Raw genomic sequence first — 18,469 nt, forward strand, 5'->3', positions numbered from 1 at the left:
AAGTCAGAAGGCAGATAGGAAGAATCCATCACTACTAGTCTATACTATATTACTGAGCATTTTGGCAACACCAGAATATACCTCTAGCACACAGACTTTGAACTGGGGGGGGGAACAAAAAAAGGTCATTCCTGACAGTTTAAATTAACATTTCTTTTAGTTTACTGCCAAATCTTGAATTCCAGTTTTCAAGCCAAACTTTCCACTGTTGCAAGTGGGTCCAGCTCCCTGGATGACAGGTAAACATGGCAACTTGCACCATTGCTGGTGTGGGTCTCATTTTATTAATTCTCCCCAGTAATTACTGAAGGCTAGGCCAAGATCAAACCAACAGATATCTCTCCTCCTGCCACGGTCTAATGTGTTTAGGATACTATCACAAGGGCTAGAGAAGCTAACAAACTGCAGGTGCAGATTCAAACACGCTTTTTCCAGCACTTTCCGTTGCACATGTACTAGCATTCCAGCAAGCCACATCCTCTCAGACTAGGCCGACCACTCTCTTACTTCAAGGTGTTAGCTGCCATCACAGTGGTTGCTCTGGCCAACTCACCATGAACTATTTACCACTGAGAAGCGACAGTGAGAATTTTGTGATATTTTTGCAAACTCAGGTGCATTACAGAGTTCTGTTATTCACAAAAAGCCAAAAGGCACAAGAGGCAAGCTCACTACAGCGTAAGAGAACACATGAACAGCTTTTGTTACTGACCAGGCGGCGAATATCCCTTTCACTCTCCCATTTGATCTTAGAAATGGCTTCCTGGTGCGACTGATGCTCACTTCGAAGATCCCCCGCCTTGATCTTATCGGCTTGGATCATGTTGTTAAGGGCCTCATCTACTTGCTTTTTGGCAGACTTCAGCTCAGTAATTTCCTGCAGAAGCTTAAGGCGCTCGGAGTCGAACTGTTTTCTGGCCTCTTCACGAGCCTCAATAGTCAGCGCTGTCCTTACTTTATCGCTGCTCCCATCCCGCAGCGCACACAGTGCCGACTTCAGGCGCTGGATTTCGCTGTCTCGGACTTTCACCATCCGCGTCATCTCCTGCTCATGCTGTTTGATGAGGTTCTCCCTCACAGCCTGTAGCTCCTTCATTTTCTCCTCATGAAGTTTGGCTTTTAGTTCTGTGATCTGCACGGTCTGCTTGCGCTGCTCCACCTCACGGATACGCTTCGTTTCTTGAGTCTTCTCTCGTTCAAGTTTAGCAACCTACATTGAGATAAAACGAAAGTCACCTGCTACCAACATAACGTTATCAAAACAAGCCCACTCAGACACATAGCCGTGTCAAATTAAGGAAGACCCCGCTGCAGACCCTAGATGAACCTCCACCCTCCTACAACAAAATATGGGCCAATTCCTGGAGCATCCAAATAGATTTTACACTGCCTTTACTCAAGGCAAAACAACCCTGTCTTCTCCAGGTGTCTTGCCTCATGCAGTGATACTACATGTACTTTCAATATTCCCTTAGGAGATTAGACTCCATGTGTGTGCATGCATTTGTCTAATAACTTTTTAACCCATCAGTCGATGTCAGTCAAATTCACTTGAAAATTAGAGGGCTCAGAAATAGCAAGGTTCCTACCACTTTCACGACTATGGGCAGTCAATCGGATGTGAGAGAAGTGTTTGCCTCTATATGATTCCAACTGAGGTAAAATGCAAGTCTGAAAGTCCAGGAAATATTTCATCTTTTACAGATGTTCTTACCCATACATTCAGCTTTAACGGGCATTTGTAGTCACTTCTTAGACACATATCTACAGAAAAGCATGCTTCACTGGTTATTATGCTTATAGAACAGCTAGCTTTACTTAAAATATGTCCTTTGCTACTCTCAATTAACAACCGTTTTTAAAGTCCTTTGTCCATAGCTTTGGAATCAAAGTTATAGAGCAACCCATCAGTCTTCAGTGCACTTACACCAATATATCTCTAGGTGCAACTCCATACCCCAGAGCAATTCCACAATAGAAACCTGTGTGAACCTACACCAAAGGAAAGCAATGGATAAGGAATGGTTTCAGGACAAAGTAAACTCAGTAGGTTTGTTATTTACAGTGAAAAAGAATGCAGCTTCAAAGACTGTAAGAACTTCCTTGTTAATCCCTTTTAAATAAAGACCACAAAGAACAAGGAAGAGTGAGCAAACCTTCCAGAAAGAAAAACCAGAGGAAAAAACAGTCAATATGAATAAGCATATTAGTAGGCCATCTGAAAGCCCTCCAAGAGACACCAGTGGTCTAGCCTGCAGGCCTAATCAATTACTTGGAGAGGATTTAGTGAAAGTAGGAAGTGCTGTCAGCTATATGCAGAGCTGATTGACTTTTTTTAATGTACTTTTACTTCAGTTTCAATCACCAAAGTCATTCTGACAAGTAAGAGACTCTAAAAATGAGAGGCATCTTCCTCAGAAGGCTCCACGGAAAAAAAATCTGAAATATTACCCTAGAACTCCCTCCACAGGGCTCTAGGATGCACAAAAACTTTTCAAAGTAAAGTATTCAATACACGTGTTTTTTAAAAGTGGTCTGCACTTGCAACTGCCACTGACTTCTCTGGAGGACTGCAGAGGCTATTGATGCGGTAACTGTGTGCAATAATATGTCATATGCAACAAGAAGATTTTGCAGCCAGGGACTAAACACCAGTCTCCTAATCGCATCTGTATGATTCATGTGAGATGTTAAGATGCCTTTACTACATAGATCAATTCTGAGAAGAAAGCCACACATAACCTTAGCTGCTCAACTCCCATGTCCTTAGGCTAGGTTTTTGGTTTGCCTTAAGTCCTTCTTCATTCTAGGCTCATCCTTGATTTTGAATACTCATGAATAAAAATGAGCCTGATGCCCTCTTTCTTTCTTATAACGCATCTTCTTGTTTTTAAAAAGGGAGTTGAACGCACTGCAAAACAGGGTGCAATTATTTTAAGTGATCCATTCTGGCGTAACATAGAAAGATACATCTAAACTTTCAACAAAGTAGTTTGGGTATCCACAATGGTGCAATGCAGACCCAGCCAGGGCCTGAGTACAACTCCAGCTGAGCTCTGGGATGCCTGGTTTTATGGCTATTAGTTTACAGGCGGCCTAGTTTATTCAACTGACACACCATCAGATGTTAGGCTGACTCGCAGACATATGATCCTGATGGGAAGCATTGGAAAGTCAATAAAGGTCTTGTGGGAAAAAAGATTAATTACATTTGAAGTAATGGAAAAGAGACCTGTTCAATGAAATACCACAATGGTCCAGAGGTTTCTACCCTCTTTGGATTCATTGGTAGAGAGAACTTATGGCTAGCAGAGACAGGAAAAGTCCCAAGATCCTATTTGTTTGACCCCTTTGTGGGATGAACACTTTCCTAAAGCTTTTTTTGACGTGTTGGGTGACTGCCCAGTTTGGCATCTTATTTCTAACCTGATTTTACAAATGAGGCTGTACCAAGATGTCCAATCTGAATCTGCTTATGTCTAGAGAAAAAGGAAAAAAGAGCAAAAATCTGAATTCCAGATTAAAATGTCTGCTCCTCTCAATCCAAACTGCAGAATATTCAGAAGTGTGATCTTCTGTAGTTTTTATCCCCCCACTACTTCATGATGATAATTCCTTTAATACCCTGAGCGCTCGGTCTGATTTAGTTACAGGAATGGACAAGAGCGCCTACAGATGGGCATCCCAAGAGGTACTGAAGTACACAAACAATTTCATTATTTTGTTCATGTTCTGCTCCCCTCCCCATTTCTGGTGTTACTCAAGCACTTTAAATATATTTCAGATCAGGTTTTTTGGTGTTGTTTTCAAGACTTGCCTACTTTTGTAACTCTCGCTGTGTTGGGCCATCCTTGAAGTGATGTCCAGTAACAAAAATCTGCACTGGCAACTTCTGTATTGGAATTCCATAGCTGCAGTGATAACAAAAGCAGCAAGCCTCAGAGTACAGTGGAAGGCATTACAGAAGCTCCCTGTGCCATCAGTTTTCTGGCAGCCAGCCTGTTATTAAGAGAATAACTAAAGCCTTGCCTGTGTGCAACACATGAATGCCAAAGCTTGCAGGGAAGACAAAAGAACCAAAAAACATTTTTGCTGTCATCAACCACTTGTGAAAGAAAAGGATGCAGAATGAGTCTGAAGGAGTGATGATGTCTGCTTTGTTGCAGATTGCAAATCTCATATCTTTTAAAAGGTTGCAAATTAATGACTATAAACCTCACTGGCAGGTGAAGGTAGAATGCCCCTAGAAATTCTCAGAACATCGGACAACACAGAACTGTCTATTCTTGCTTTCATTTAGCTTCTCCTAAATTGTACCAGCCAACTTCCAATACACTGGCTAATGGTTCTCTGAGATCACCAGTGTGATTAACCTTGAGATACTCGCATGAACATCCATCCCTAAAAGAAATAAATTATGAAAAAGACCTCTTAGAGGCCAAAGCATTTGTGGTTATTCAGGTTTTGAAGCTAGATGCAAGTCACCCTTGGTTTTTTTGCCCAGGATATATGCTTATCTGAGAAGGAATAAAAGAGCCAGGTTGACGGACTTCAATTATATTCCATTTGGAAAAATAATATATCACTAGGCACCATCCTTTGAAAATGTGGCTGCCAACCAGACTGCAGAAAGGGGAATGCCAGGCTGCAGCTAGCACTGCTTCCAGGCCACTTCATAAGAATTCACCAGGAGTTATTAAACAGACATTTGTTATCTTCACTGTTCATAAAGAACACACTGCTAAACCTGAAGACGGCCTTAATCTCACCCACATTCAGGGAACTTTAGCACTTACCATACAAAGGTTTATTGCACAAAAGCTGTAGTCTGACTATAAAACACAGGCATATTGTGCTTGCTGCTAGAAGCATCTCTAAATGAAGGGGGAGCAACACAGTGGAGAGCAAAAAGTACACTTCTTTGCAAAGCCACTTCAGTACCACCTGTGGGAAAATTGATGTTGCTTGCAAGGATTTTAATAGAATGCAGGCAGGGTATGGGTGGAGTAGGTGTAAAACAACACTCAGTCTTTTTACCAGTTACAAAAGCTGTAGCAGTGTAAGGAGGTATTATGTGTTTTGCAAGGGCTGTCCTAGCACAGACAATTCAGGAAAGAGTGAGAAGTTCAGCAGAAGATGTAGGCAAGAGCTGAAGCTGCAGCACGCAGCCTTGAGGTTGCACCAAAGGCTTCTGAAGTATATGGGAAGCACCTCAAACCTTGACAGGTACATCTGTACTACATGGCCATGCCTATACCCTGCACGCATGATATTCAGCTGGGTTTAGACTAACTTTACCTACCCACGACCGTAACTCCAGCAGACCATTGGTACCTGAACAAGCTTTAAACAATGCATACATACCCTAGTGTATACAATACAGTTTGGCTGCACTGCAGATGGATTACAAGGGCTGACAAGGATTGTCATGCTATATATTTAAGGAATACTTCACTCGACTTTGAAATAAGGGCATGTCTTTATCAAGTATCAGCCATTCAAAAAACAGCAACACTACAAAATTTCTAAACACTGACTGGATAGGATGAAACCCACTAATTGGAATATGGCCAAAGATGTTACAAAAGACATATTGCTCCATTTGAGGACCATAGGCTTCTTAAACTTGTCCCTCAGCAAAAATGAGTCTTTTCCACAGAAGCAACAGGATATCCACAGTAAGAAACTGTTGTATGTGGGGAAAGAATCAGAAAAGGAAAGAGTTGTGTTGCATCTGTTGATTTCTGTGATACTATTTTTCCCATTTGTTTCTCTCCTTCAACTCAGAGACCGTTATTTACACCCAAGCCCTCACTTACCTTAGATTTCTCCTGATGCAGCTCAATTTGAATGTCTGTTAGCTTGGTCCTGAGTTCCTCATTGGCAGCCTGTAGGGCAACTATCAGGGCCTCAGGCTTTTCGCCCTTGCTACGTCCTTTTTTTGACATGGTTTCTTATCAGCGAGAGTCCACGTGTTTAATTATTTCAAATATGGACTGCCATATTTTCCTGTTCCTTTCAGTGCCAGTTAGTTCAGCACCCACTGCGTGACATTCCTTAAGGTCCTGGACTCTGATGCTTTGGAAGCCCTGCGAGAAATAAGATGTACTATTATTTGTCAGTGGACGCTCCAGCACGACAGTTGACATGGTTACAAAATACAAGAGACAGCTCACTTCTCCACACACCACAATCTTTATCTGAAAACCTCCAAGGGAGATCGCAGCACAATCAGGCTTCTGTATGCAAGTTTGGTGTACTAGCGAAGATTCCGAATAGTCCCTTTTTATGTTCTCAGAAAGGGGCACCATGCAATGAAGACAGGAGTTTGTTTACCATAAGGATTAGTGCTGTTGAGAGTACAGGACTAGAAAGGACAGGTCACTTAATCCAAGCCTTGCAGTCTGAGGTAACTACAAAGCAGGCACTCAAGCCTCAAGGTCCTATCAACGGTATCTTCCTCTTGCCATTCCCAACCCTTGATTCCGCCCAAAATACCATGCCAAACTCAATGACTCTCCACAATACACCTACAATCTGGCACAGGAAGAGCGGGGAAGTGCTGACATCCTCATCAGTATCCTGGGTCTCTGTAAAAGCAGAGAACTAATGACAAAAGCCTGTATCAGACTAGAAATTATCCCCTTTACCTTTCTGAAGGGAGCGCAAAAATATTCCAGGAATGGTTTCCATTCACTGAATTTTCTTGCGAAAATTCTGTCCTAAGCCAAAGTGATGTGGTAAGCTTAAACCAAAGCACGGCAACAAGATATGCTGATCAGGAAGCCGAGGGTTTTTTTCCATATCACTAAGAACATGAGTGTCCCTCTGTTCCACATACATACTGTTTTGAGTTTGTTTGTGGTTTGGTTTTAGTTTGTTTTTTGCTGGTGGCGTGGCTTTTTTAGCATTTGTCTTGGTTATTGGCACTGACTGACAGCCTTGGATGAGGAGGTATTCTCTCTACCTGCAAAATAAACATAGATTTAAGAAGTTCCCTAGAAATTTCTGTGTCCATGTGTTTCAGCACTGAACAGAGACCCAGATGGTGCCACGTTCATGTTCATACAGTCACTCGGACATTCCTATCGCATCCACAAAGCCTGCAAAAATGATACACATCGTTTGAGAAAGTAACAGAATCCTCAGTAAAAAGTGTCAACTGAACAAAGCAGATTCGCTTCTTGCTATATTGATCCTGCTATACTGAAAACACTGTTCTATTCACCCAGGGCTTCCTATCCTGCTCTCAGGTATGGCACTCCTGGAATCCTGGCATTGTATTGTGTACATACAGCTACAAATGAGTGCAGGATTTAACCCGTATTTTTCACCAGGAGGTGAAAGAAGAAGGGATGGATTAGGGGAAAAATATCCATTGGAAAAGGAACTGAGGCAAAATTTGTGTTACCTGCAAGATGGGCTCCAGGAAACATTCGTGTGGAAAATGCTTTAACAGAAACAGACAATTTGGCCGATAGTTTGGCACTTCCCATATATACACAGGGGATTTGATGCTGTTTTCCTTAGCACTACACAGAATATTTCTGTCAAGTCTTAAGTGACAGAGGACAATGTTTTACTAGAACTGGATCAAATGTTTAAGTCACTTGCTAATACCTTGACTGCTCTCTGCCATCCATACCTCCTTTTTCCAGGTCCTTGAAAACAGCTATTTTAATAATGAACACATTAAAAACTATTATTTCACCTTCTGTCTCTCCTACCTGCAAAGGAGGTCACAGAAGTTTTTTGGCTTTGTTTTTGGTTTTTTGTTTTTGTTTTCCAAATGGTATCCCCACCTTAAGCCTATGCATATCCTTAACAAACTACTCCGGCATAGCAAAAGCGTATGTTAAGATTTTAAGTTATTTTTAGTAACCAAAATCTTCACTAACAAATACAAAACTACACTTCATGGAGGAAATTGTCATTATTAGCCATCTAGGAGACTTAATGGACATCTCATATGCAGCATTTATTCAGTTGTGAAACAGATAGAGGGCCTCCGTTTGCCAGTAAACATTCTCTTCAGGCATCCACTTTTAAAGACCCAAGAGAAAATATTTTGCCCTTTTGGCCGGCTGTGTCCTCCAGGAGGTCTAAGTGCATATGGTGTTTTTAAAAACATATTCAACCGCACAGAAAAAAAAAAAAAAGTAGCTCCAGCAGCCACTAACTGTGCTTCCTTGGCATCTCTCAATAGTTAATGTGTCTTGAACATGAGCATAACACAAACAACTTGATGGCAAATGCCCTTCTCCTAGGACTTCTCAGAGGCCTGTGTGTCCATAGGAGGTATAAACGTATTCCCGATTGATGAGAAAGTGCACCCGCCTACCATGAGGGCCAAAGACGATTAGACACCTGTATACCTTTGCACATGTCAAAAAACTGAGTAGTTCTTCAATGCATGATAGCTCCTTTCAGATAGGAGGTATTCTTAATCACTTTTGGAAGCAATAATTTAGATACGGGCAATGGCATGGGTACAATAAACAAGGAGACAAGTCATGCTAAGCACAGATTAGGCTAGAATTGGGAACACAAAATGTTGACCAAGAGACAAGTATGTGTTCATGCACGAAAAAGCCACACAGAAGTCCACTGTCATCAGAATATTTACTGACATGCTAAAAGTAATGAGAAACATTAGGCTTGTGTGTTTCCAAATCTAACAGCACTATGCTTTATTGGTCAACATTATTTACTTCTTTGTCTCCCCTAAGACCCCAGCATGATCAATGAAGAAAAAACAATTATCTGCACAACAGATCACAACCTTCACAGAACCCCATAAGTTCACTACATGACTCTATTAACCAGAGGGCTGCATCTGCCCATGAAATTGTACTGACCCTATTGAGTCTGAAGGCATGAAATTCTAGACCAGATCATGATTAACACTGTAAGACAAATCCGCTCTGTCCAATTTCTAAATCTCTTCCCTTCTCAGCATTAAAAAAATTAGAAAGCCCTGCAGGATGGGGGGAGGGAAGAAAGGGGGTCACATCTAAGTAGATTTCGATACAGTCTCAAAATCTAGAGCTGGTTTAAAAAAATTCGTCATTTAAGTAGTGTAGAAAATCCTGAAAATTTCTGTCTAACAGAAATATCCTGAAAATTTCTGTCTAACAGAAAATAGATAGAAACTTTGATATTTCTCCTTTGGAAATATCGAAAATGTCTTGTTAAATTGCGCTGCTGTTGCAAAATCAATGCATCATAGTGAAGAATGCTGTTCTGCTTTATATGCTACGTCACACTTAAAAATGAAATGGCTGTGTCAAAACCAAGCAACTCCATCAAACTAATTAACTGTTGAAAACTGTAGCAAAACGGTTGCTTCAGTTCACAACACCTGTGAATGTTGTGAAGATTTACTTACCAAATCTGACATTGACTAGTTGTTTGGCAGAACAGCTTTTACAGCATAAAGAAAAAAATCTTAATAGACAGCAGCCACTTTTCCCTAACTTGCATTCTCCAGCTGGTCTATAGGGTTGCAAGAAAGACTTCCTTCCTTCACGGAGGTGGAAGCAGACTGCAAACCCTGCTCAGGCTGGATTCTAACGTGCAGTATCACCACACATACATTTCACAACCAAATCATCGTGAGCTAACTCTGGAAGGACTCCGCCGCCATAAGTTATCATCAGGCCAGCCCCCTGCCAAGTCTGGATTTTGTGGTCTCACTGAACCCAAGCTGTGGTTCAGAACCTCACTGGCATTTCTGTAAGTGCCGATGTTGCCTTTATAGCAACAGAGAAAGGTGCTTCATGCAAATCTGCACACTATTCACACTGGTATACTTGATTCTGTGGGGCTTATCAAAAAGGAAAAAGTACCAACAGACTCAGGATTTCCAGAGCTGGAGGGGCAGTTTCAGCTCCTCTGTGCACAAGAGGACAACAGAAACATGAGCAAACACTGTGCAGTTCTGCACAACTGGCACTCACTACGCAACAGTACTTAAAAATTGGTCACTCAGTGCACTGTTAATATCAACCTCTTCCACCAACGAGAAGCAGGGAACATGCGACTGAGTAAGTTTACTTACTGCCTGTATTTCAGAGTGATATTCACCTTTCTTAGAAGTCCCAACTACACAGGAAAAAATACTTGTGAAAGGATGTTGGTACAAGTACTAGCTCTTATCTTTTGTCTGTTTCAAGGGATCAGCTGATCACCTGTAACAAAGCTGATGAGTTCACTTCCCATTCTCTGACCGAGTCCTCCAAAATCCACGAAGTCTCAGGAGGAAGTTTATTGGGATAACGTAGCACCGGCATTATTAGAGAGGGGCTATCAAGAATTCTTGAACTGTCTCATTTGTGTAATCATCTATGTTCGACTAAAGTGGAACTTGTCACATGGGCAAGTCATTTGCTCACTGCTGAACAAGTTGCTTTTATCTGAAATTGCAATTAAAAGAAAGGTGCTTTTATTTTTCGTGCCCACAGGAAAAGTCTTACCCCATCTGAGCTCGCTCTAAGGCTAATATTTCAATTTCGGTTATACTTCCATCTTCTGCTTTCTGAGGGCAGGAGCTGATAGGGATGTCATACGTGTGCTTTTCCCAAAGCACTGTCATCAGACACTTGGCTCTGCTCAAGGAGAGGGTGACATTCCTTCCACTGTGAAGTGGACTTAGCTGTGTAAACAAGCAGAAACTCTAACGAGTCTAAACTCGTTTTCTTCAGGGCTCAGAGACAGCATTTCACCTCTTGCCAAGAGAACGATTAACATGCTACTTCAGAACTCTGCTGACCCAACTCTCCATCAGACAAGGCTGCTAGGATTCAGGTTAGGTAACCCTAACATCAGGGATTTTTCCAAATCAAGACTGGTGATCCAGACTCCCTGGCTCTAGATCCCAATGCTGACTCTAGAACCAGAACTTCAGAGCATGGCAAGTCAAAAACCAAAATCAAGCTGTTATGTCTTTCCATCAAATAGAGAAGTTTGATGGTGGTTCAGGGTTACAAACTGATATCCACCCCTATGTCAGACAAGAAGACAACTTCTTCTGAAAGCTTTAGTCGAACAAAAGTCTGTGGCCTTTAGTAGTTCTTCCTTGCATTGGCAGGCTCTCAATGCAAATTAAAAAAAAAAAATGGAACTACCACTATGAAGGTTTTTCATCCTCGCCAAATCCTTGTGGCCTTTGTGTACTTCACTATCTCTGCCAACAACCTGCAACAATTTTGAGAGACACTTTCTACTCCCACAAAATGGTGAAACTCCCTTGGAACTAGAGGAGTAGTTCCAGTGCTTACCTGCTAGAAATTTTGTCCCAGTAGCTAGACAGGATCCAGGCTTGTTCATTGATCTGGTCTTAAGCAATATTTTTCAGAAATAACATTGCCATATAAGCCAATTCCCATCACTGCAACAATTCTGTTAGCTACAAGTGGAACACTGGCCATACACAATTCCTTATCTCTCCAAAGCCTGTCTCATTTTGCTAGTGGGATTTGAATAAATCCAAAATTAAGACTTTGCTTTGGCTTTTATTTACCAGGTTTCACCTATGCTTTGCATTGTTTCAGAATAAAATTCAAGCCCTGATTATTGCATTCTATGTTGTGTGTTATGTCACATAACAGAATACATGGTTAATGAAAACTGTTATTAAAAGTATGATTTATATTAATTTAGTATGAAATCATAATTCAGCAATCCAAGATCAACTCAAAACCTTAGCTCAGAATTGCTGCAAATATTTGCAGCGTTTGTACAGTTCTGTCCTGTATTTCTTTTTATAGTCAGAAGATGGCAAATTTCACACACTAGTTCATGTTTTATTCTACTAAATGGTGATAAGCAGCTCTTCAGAACAAAACCTAACCACTTCCTGCTTTTGACTGTACAAAAATCATAGTATTATCATTAGATTTTTAATCAGTACCACAATAATTTTCAGGAATATTAAAATACCTTCAGAACTGAACTCGCACTATCCCTCAGATTTGGGGCTCTGCACAAGGAATACAGGATGAATCTGGTGCTGTTAGGCTGCTCATGCTAAAATTGCCATTGGTCCTTGCTCTAAAACATGAACCAAAAAACTCTACCTATTGCTGGCAGCTCCATGGGAACAGTTGAAAGGGGACGGGAGCATTATTGTTATCCACAGCAAAGCTGAGGAGCTTTGTGAAACCAACATTCTGGTATTCTGCATCTAAAATACCATCTTTCTCTTTTTCATACAATTATTTGTACAACAGCTTCTGCCCTGTCGCTGTTGGGCAGAGGTAGGGGACCAAAAAGATGACGAGGGTTGGAAGCAAGTTCCAGTTCGGTGTCACGGGCAACCCCTCTCCCTGCCTGCTTTGCTTCCCCAGGTGTCCCTCCGTAATAAGTTTGAGGCCCTGGATCTTGAAGAAGAGGTAGGTGAGGATGTGGTGCAAGGCCTACCTGCAAGGTCCCATAGGAAGAGGCAGTTGAGTCCACACCTCAAGATTGCCTCTGATAAGAAAGAAAGAAGGGTAATTGTAGTAGGTAATTCCCTTCTGAGAGGGACAGAGGGCCCAATATGCAGAGTTGACTCTCATCATAGGGAAGTTTGTAGTCTACCCGGAGCCTGGATCAGGGACATCACCAGGGCACTCCGCAACCTGGTGCACCCAACAGACTACCACCCACTGCTGATCTTCCAGAGAGACGGGGAGGAAGCTGCATCCCGCAGTCTGAGGGGAATGAAGAAAGATTTCAAGGCCTTGGGACGCATGGTGAAAGAGTCTGGGACTCAAGTGATTTTCTCTTCACTCCTTCCATTTTCGGGTGATGACGTGGGATGGAATAGAAGAATTCAGTCCATAAATGATTGGCTTCAAGACTGGTGCTACAGGCAGGGCTTTGAATTCTTTGATAATGGCTGGTTTTACAAGACACCAGTCCGGATAGTGATATGTGCGAAAGGTTTATCTCGCAGGGGCAAAAGGATGCTGGGACAGGAATTAGCAGGGCTCATTTGGAGGGCTTGAAACTAGATTCGAAGGGGGATGGGGTTGTAGCTGGGCTTGTATCAGTGGGGCAGCACTCTAGAACTGATAAAGACCGGGAGGCCTCCCATACCCCCAGGGTGAAATCGGTGTGCTCAGCTCGCTCCTTGAAATGCCTGTACACCAATGCACGCAGTGTGGGGAATAGGCAGGAAGAGTTAGAAGCCTGTGTTCGGTCAGGAGATTATGACCTGGTGGCAATTACAGAGACATGGTGGGCCAGCTCACATGACTGGAATGTGGTCATGGATGGCTGTGTCCTTTTCAGGAAGGCGTGGTGGTGGAGTTGCTCTTTACGCGAGAGAGCAACTACAATGTACTCAGTACTGTCCAGGCACGGACGAGGAGCGAGTTGAGAGTTTGTGGGTGAGAATTAAGGGGCAAGCTGGCAGGGCTGATACTGTTGTGGGAGTCTATTACAGGCCGCCAGATCAGGGTGAGGAAGCTGATGAGGCCTCTACAGGCAGCTGAGAGCGGCCTCACAGTCACAGGCCCTGGTTGTTATGGGGGATTTTAACTTCCCTGATGTTTGCTGGAAGGACTACTCAGCCAGCCAGCCTCAGTCTAGGAGGTTCCTCCAGTGCATTGATGACAACTTTCTGATGGAAATGGTGGAGGAGCCGACTAGGAGAGGAGCGCTGCTGGATCTCGTCCTCGCTAACAAGGAGGGTCTGGTTGAAGCAGTAAAGGTGGGGGGCTGCCTTGGTTGCAGTGACCATGAAATGGTGGAGTTCAGGATCTCGTGTGGCAGGAACAGAACAGCAAGCGTAATTGCAACCCTGGACTTCAGCAGGGCAAACTTTGGCCTTTTCAAACAATTGCTAGGAGAAATCCCATGGGCAAAGCTGCTTGAAGGTAAAGGGGCCCAAGATAGTTGGTTAACATTCAGGGACTGCTTCTACCAAGCTCAAGATCAGAGCATCCTGACACATAGGAAGTCAAGGAAGGGAGCCAGGAGACCTGCGTGGTTAAACAGGGAACTGCTGGGTAAGCTCAAGTGGAAGAAGAGAGTTTACAGATCATGGAAGCAGGGGCTGGCCACTTGGGAAGAATATAAGGCTGTTGTCAGAGGATGTAGGGAGGCAACTAGGAAAGCTAAGGTCTTAGAGTTAAACCTGGCGAGAGGGGTCGAGGACAACAGGAAGAGCTTTTTCAAATACATGGCAGATAAAACTAACACCAGAGGCAATGTAGGCCCACTGATGAATGGGGTGGGTGCCCTGGTGACAGAAGATACAGAGAAGGCAGAGATACTGAATGCCACCTTTGTCTCTGTCTACTCTGCCGGAGGCTGTCCTGAGGAGCCCCGTACCCCTGAGGCCCCAGAGGAAGTCAGGACAATGGAAGAGTGTGCCTTAGTTGATGAGGACTGGGTTAGGGAGCAATTAAGCAATCTGGACATCCATAAATCCATGGGTCCAGACGGGATGCACCCGCGGGTGCCGAGGGAGCTGGCTGAAGTCATTGCTGGACCGCTCTCCATCATCTTTGCCAAGTCTTGGGAAATGGGAGAGGTGCCTGAGGACTGGAGGAAAGCAAATGTCACTCCGGTCTTCAAAAAGGGCAAGAAGGAGGACCCGGGCAACTATAGACCGGTCAGCCTCACCTCCATCCCTGGGAAAGTGATGGAACACCTTATCCTTGGTGCCATCTCAAGGCATATCAAGGATAAGAGGGTCATTAGAGGCAGTCGACATGGCTTCACCAAGGGGAAGTCGTGCTTGACCAACCTCATAGCCTTTTATGAAGACATAACGAGGTGGATAGATAATGGCAGAGCAGTGGATGTGGTCTACCTTGACTTCAGTAAAGCATTTGACACCGTCTCCCACAGCATCCTCACAGCTAAACTGCAGAAGTGTGGACTGGACGATCGGGTAGTGAGGTGGACAGTGAACTGGCTGAAGGAAAGCAGCCAGAGAGTCGTGGTCAATGGGGCAGAGTCCAGCTGAGGCCTCTATCTAGTGGAGTGTCTCAGGGGTCAGTACTGGGGCCAGTATTATTCAATATATTCATCAATGACTTGGATGAGGGAATTGAGTGCACTATCAGCAAGTTTGCTGATGACACCAGGCTGGGAGGAGTGGCTGACACGCCAGAGGGCTGTGCTGCCATCCAGAGACCTGGACAGGCTGGAGAGTTGGGCAGGGAAAAATGTAATGAAATATAACAAGAGAAAGTGCAGAGTCTTACATCCGGGCAGGAACAACCCCAGGTTCCAGTATAGGTTGGGGAATGACCTATTAGAGAGCAGTGTAGGGGAAAGGGACCTGGGGGTCCTGGTGGACAGCAGGATGACCATGAGCCAGCACTGTGCCCTTGTGGCCAGGAAGGGCAATGGGACCTGGGGTGTATTAGAAGGGGGGTGGTTAGTAGGTCGAGAGAGGTTCTCCTTCCCCTCTACTCTGCCCTGGTGAGACCTCATCTGGAATATTGTGTCCAGTTCTGGGCCCCTCAGTTCCAGCAGGACAGGGAACTGCTGGAGAGAGTCCAGCGCAGGGCCACAAAGATGATTAAGGGAGTGGAGCATCTCCCGTGTGAGGAAAGGCTGAGGGAGCTGGGGCTCTTCAGCTTGGAGAAGAGGAGACTGAGGGGTGACCTCATCAATATTTATAAATATATAAAGGGTGGGTGTCACGAGGATGGAGCCAGGCTCTTCTCGGTGACAACCAACGGTAAGACAAGGGGTAATGGGTTCAAGCTGGAACACAAGAGGTTCCACTTAAATTTGAGAAGAAACTTCTTCTCAGTGAGGGTAACAGAACACTGGAACAGGCTGCCCAGGGGGGTTGTGGAGTCTCCTCTGGAGATATTCAAAACCCGCCTGGACGCCTTCCTGTGTAACCTCATCTGGGTGTTCCTGTTCCAGCGGGGGGATTGGACTGGATGATCTTTCGAGGTCCCTTCCAATCCCTAACATTCTGTGGTTCTGTGATTTCCCAAGAAGTTCCAATAACATGATGCACACTGAGAATAATACTTCCAGTCAAAATACAAAATCCTGCCCTACCTTAAAAGGAAACAGAAATTTTCCAGAATTGATAGTTTTCAGAATGAGATGTACCTGGACACAAATTAAACACACTATTTAAGACTGGCAGGATTGTCAGGAAACCATTTCAGTGGTTTTGTACTTTGAGCATTATTCAAGACCTATTCCTAGTTTACTAAAAGGATGTTTTTGTAAATGTATTTTATGCAAGTAGGGTCACACTCAACCACTGCCAGTGACAACACGTACAGCCTGAAAGAGAAACATTGCACTTCCCAGAGTTTATAGTATCGGGTTCTCCTTTCTTTGATTTTCATTTTAACAAGTCAGCAAAACCACCTTTTATTTAACTGAAATGCATATAAACAAGAAAACAACAAACAGTGAGGGAAAGTTCATGCCCCGTATCTTTCTCCTGGAAACCCTTCCTTTTCTTTCTTTCTAAGGCCATAACTCTGATTATCTATTGTCTTACAGGTATCAGAGGAGGATATTTTACATTCACTACTAAAGACTGTCAGATATCTAGGTAATTTTTCTATTTAAAGTAAGAGGGTTAACTTGTGAAAATTTTTGCCATTTTTTCAGTTCAGCTCCTGCTACAGCAAATAAAGGTAGATACCAGTGTAAGAATGAGCAAGAAAAATGTGCGTTCTGGCCTCCCACATTCACGTCCAACAGCACAGATCTCTACAACGAACCATTTTCTTTTCTGGACACCTTACTTACAACCAGATCACTACCCTCCTGCAGTTCCTTATCAGCCTGCAGTTCAGTATAACTTCAAAACATGTATTTTCTTCTCCCACTGTATCACTATCAATGCCCTGCAGAACCTCATGTACACACTGCTCTCATTTCCCATGTCCTACATCCCTCTTGCTCTTTCCTTCCATTTTCTGGGAAAAGAATCTGAATGTTCCCATTACCAGGCAAAGACTAAGCCAACATGAATTACAGTTTGTCTCTTCACATCAGCTTCTCAGCAGAAATGTAAAGACATTAGCCATTTCTATCCATCTTTTAGAGTCAAAATATCTTTAAAACTAGAAACATTGCAAGCAACATTCACTAGAAATACTCAGGATTATTCACTTATGAATACACTATGACCAGAGTTGGTCTTTTTCGTTTCTGAATTGTTGTGATTCTTACTTTTCTATCATATGTCGAAAGAGGCTCCTTCAACATCCCTAGAGTCTGTGAGTCCTTTAACGATGGTCTGAAACAGAACTTTCACCAGGTAACATCAGAAATCTTCTTTTCCATTAATGGCATTCATGAGCTGAGGGACAAGTAACTGTCATTCCTGCCCACTTGACAAAACAAATCAAACGAGAACATACCACACGACATTGTACATGGTGACTTAAGTAGCTCTGCTCGTCATGGGAAGAACAGGACTCAACAAATAAACAACCAGGATAAAGTGAAACTTGTGTTAAATGTAGAATTCGTCCTTACAGTTTACTATTTAAAAGCTACCCCTGAAATTTGCAGGCTGATTTTTAGCTGAACTGTGCTGTTTTAAAAATGGAAGCATCAGCTAATATTGATCAGGGGAGCACCATCCTCCTCCCGTGTAAGCAGGTGATGGCTTGGACTCTCAGCTGATGAAAGCATAAGCGCAAAACGCCACCCATTAAACCCAGCTGAGATGCTGGTTCATACATGACACAGCAAGCTACAAAAAAATTAAAAGGTTACACTTATAAGACAGTCAGGATACTGCCTTGAGCACACAGATTTCCATTAAGGCTTCATCTAAACCCAGAAAAATATGCTAATTTCAGAGATATTTTAATAGGCACTAAGCTATTGTTTATCATTGCTATTTCCAAGGACAATGCTTACATCCTCCTTGAGATCACCTAACACAGGCTAGATCACTGACACACTGCATATGCCAGGAAAACGGCAACATGTAGGTCATGCTGTGACCTACAAAAATATGTGACGCAATTCAGAAGAGATCTGCGAACACAGAGCCCTGCAGACGTGGGCCGGACACCACCAGGCCAGTGACACCACTGATGTGATGTGATATAGTGATACCACTGGATACACACGGGGGTTTAACTGCTGCCAGTTGTGCCTCTGAAGCACTCACCAGACGCACTCCAAACTTGCAGGTTCATTCTTAAAAGCATTTCCAAGTTAATTAATGCAACCTTTTGCTTAGTCACAGACTATTGAACAGTAACTAACACAATTGTTCTTTCAGCGGTAAATTACTCCATGTTCTTCAACAGTCCCCACATACTCCTCGCTCGTCTAAGACTGCTTGTAACTTCCCACCAGGGAGGGGAGAAGGGGCTATTACTAAGGGTTGTATTAAAGCAGATTCTCCCAGCTGATTCTCCAAAAATTACTGCATCTTGTTGTTTTGTTCCTCACCAATGCACAGAGAGGGAATATATTATAGCAGCTTGCAGAACCTTAAATATCCAGTACAAATAAATACAGTGCA

The 18,469-nt window shown here is 43.2% G+C and overlaps 1 protein-coding gene across 1 annotated transcript in view; it reads right to left on the reverse strand.

The window, feature by feature from the left end:
- JAKMIP2 (janus kinase and microtubule interacting protein 2) overlaps positions 1 to 18,469 on the reverse strand; it is a 46,913-nt gene that overhangs the window by 23,566 nt on the left and 4,878 nt on the right. The window contains exons 2-3 of the mRNA XM_065643824.1: positions 5,820 to 6,089; positions 713 to 1,210 (exon numbers count right to left, since the gene is read on the reverse strand). Of these exons, the coding sequence (XP_065499896.1) occupies positions 713 to 1,210; positions 5,820 to 5,948 (627 nt within the window). The 5' untranslated portion in view covers positions 5,949 to 6,089. The remainder of the gene's footprint in view (positions 1 to 712; positions 1,211 to 5,819; positions 6,090 to 18,469) is intronic.

Source organism: Caloenas nicobarica, chromosome 13 (genome assembly GCF_036013445.1).
Source record: "Caloenas nicobarica isolate bCalNic1 chromosome 13, bCalNic1.hap1, whole genome shotgun sequence".
NCBI classification, from domain to species: domain Eukaryota; kingdom Metazoa; phylum Chordata; class Aves; order Columbiformes; family Columbidae; genus Caloenas; species Caloenas nicobarica.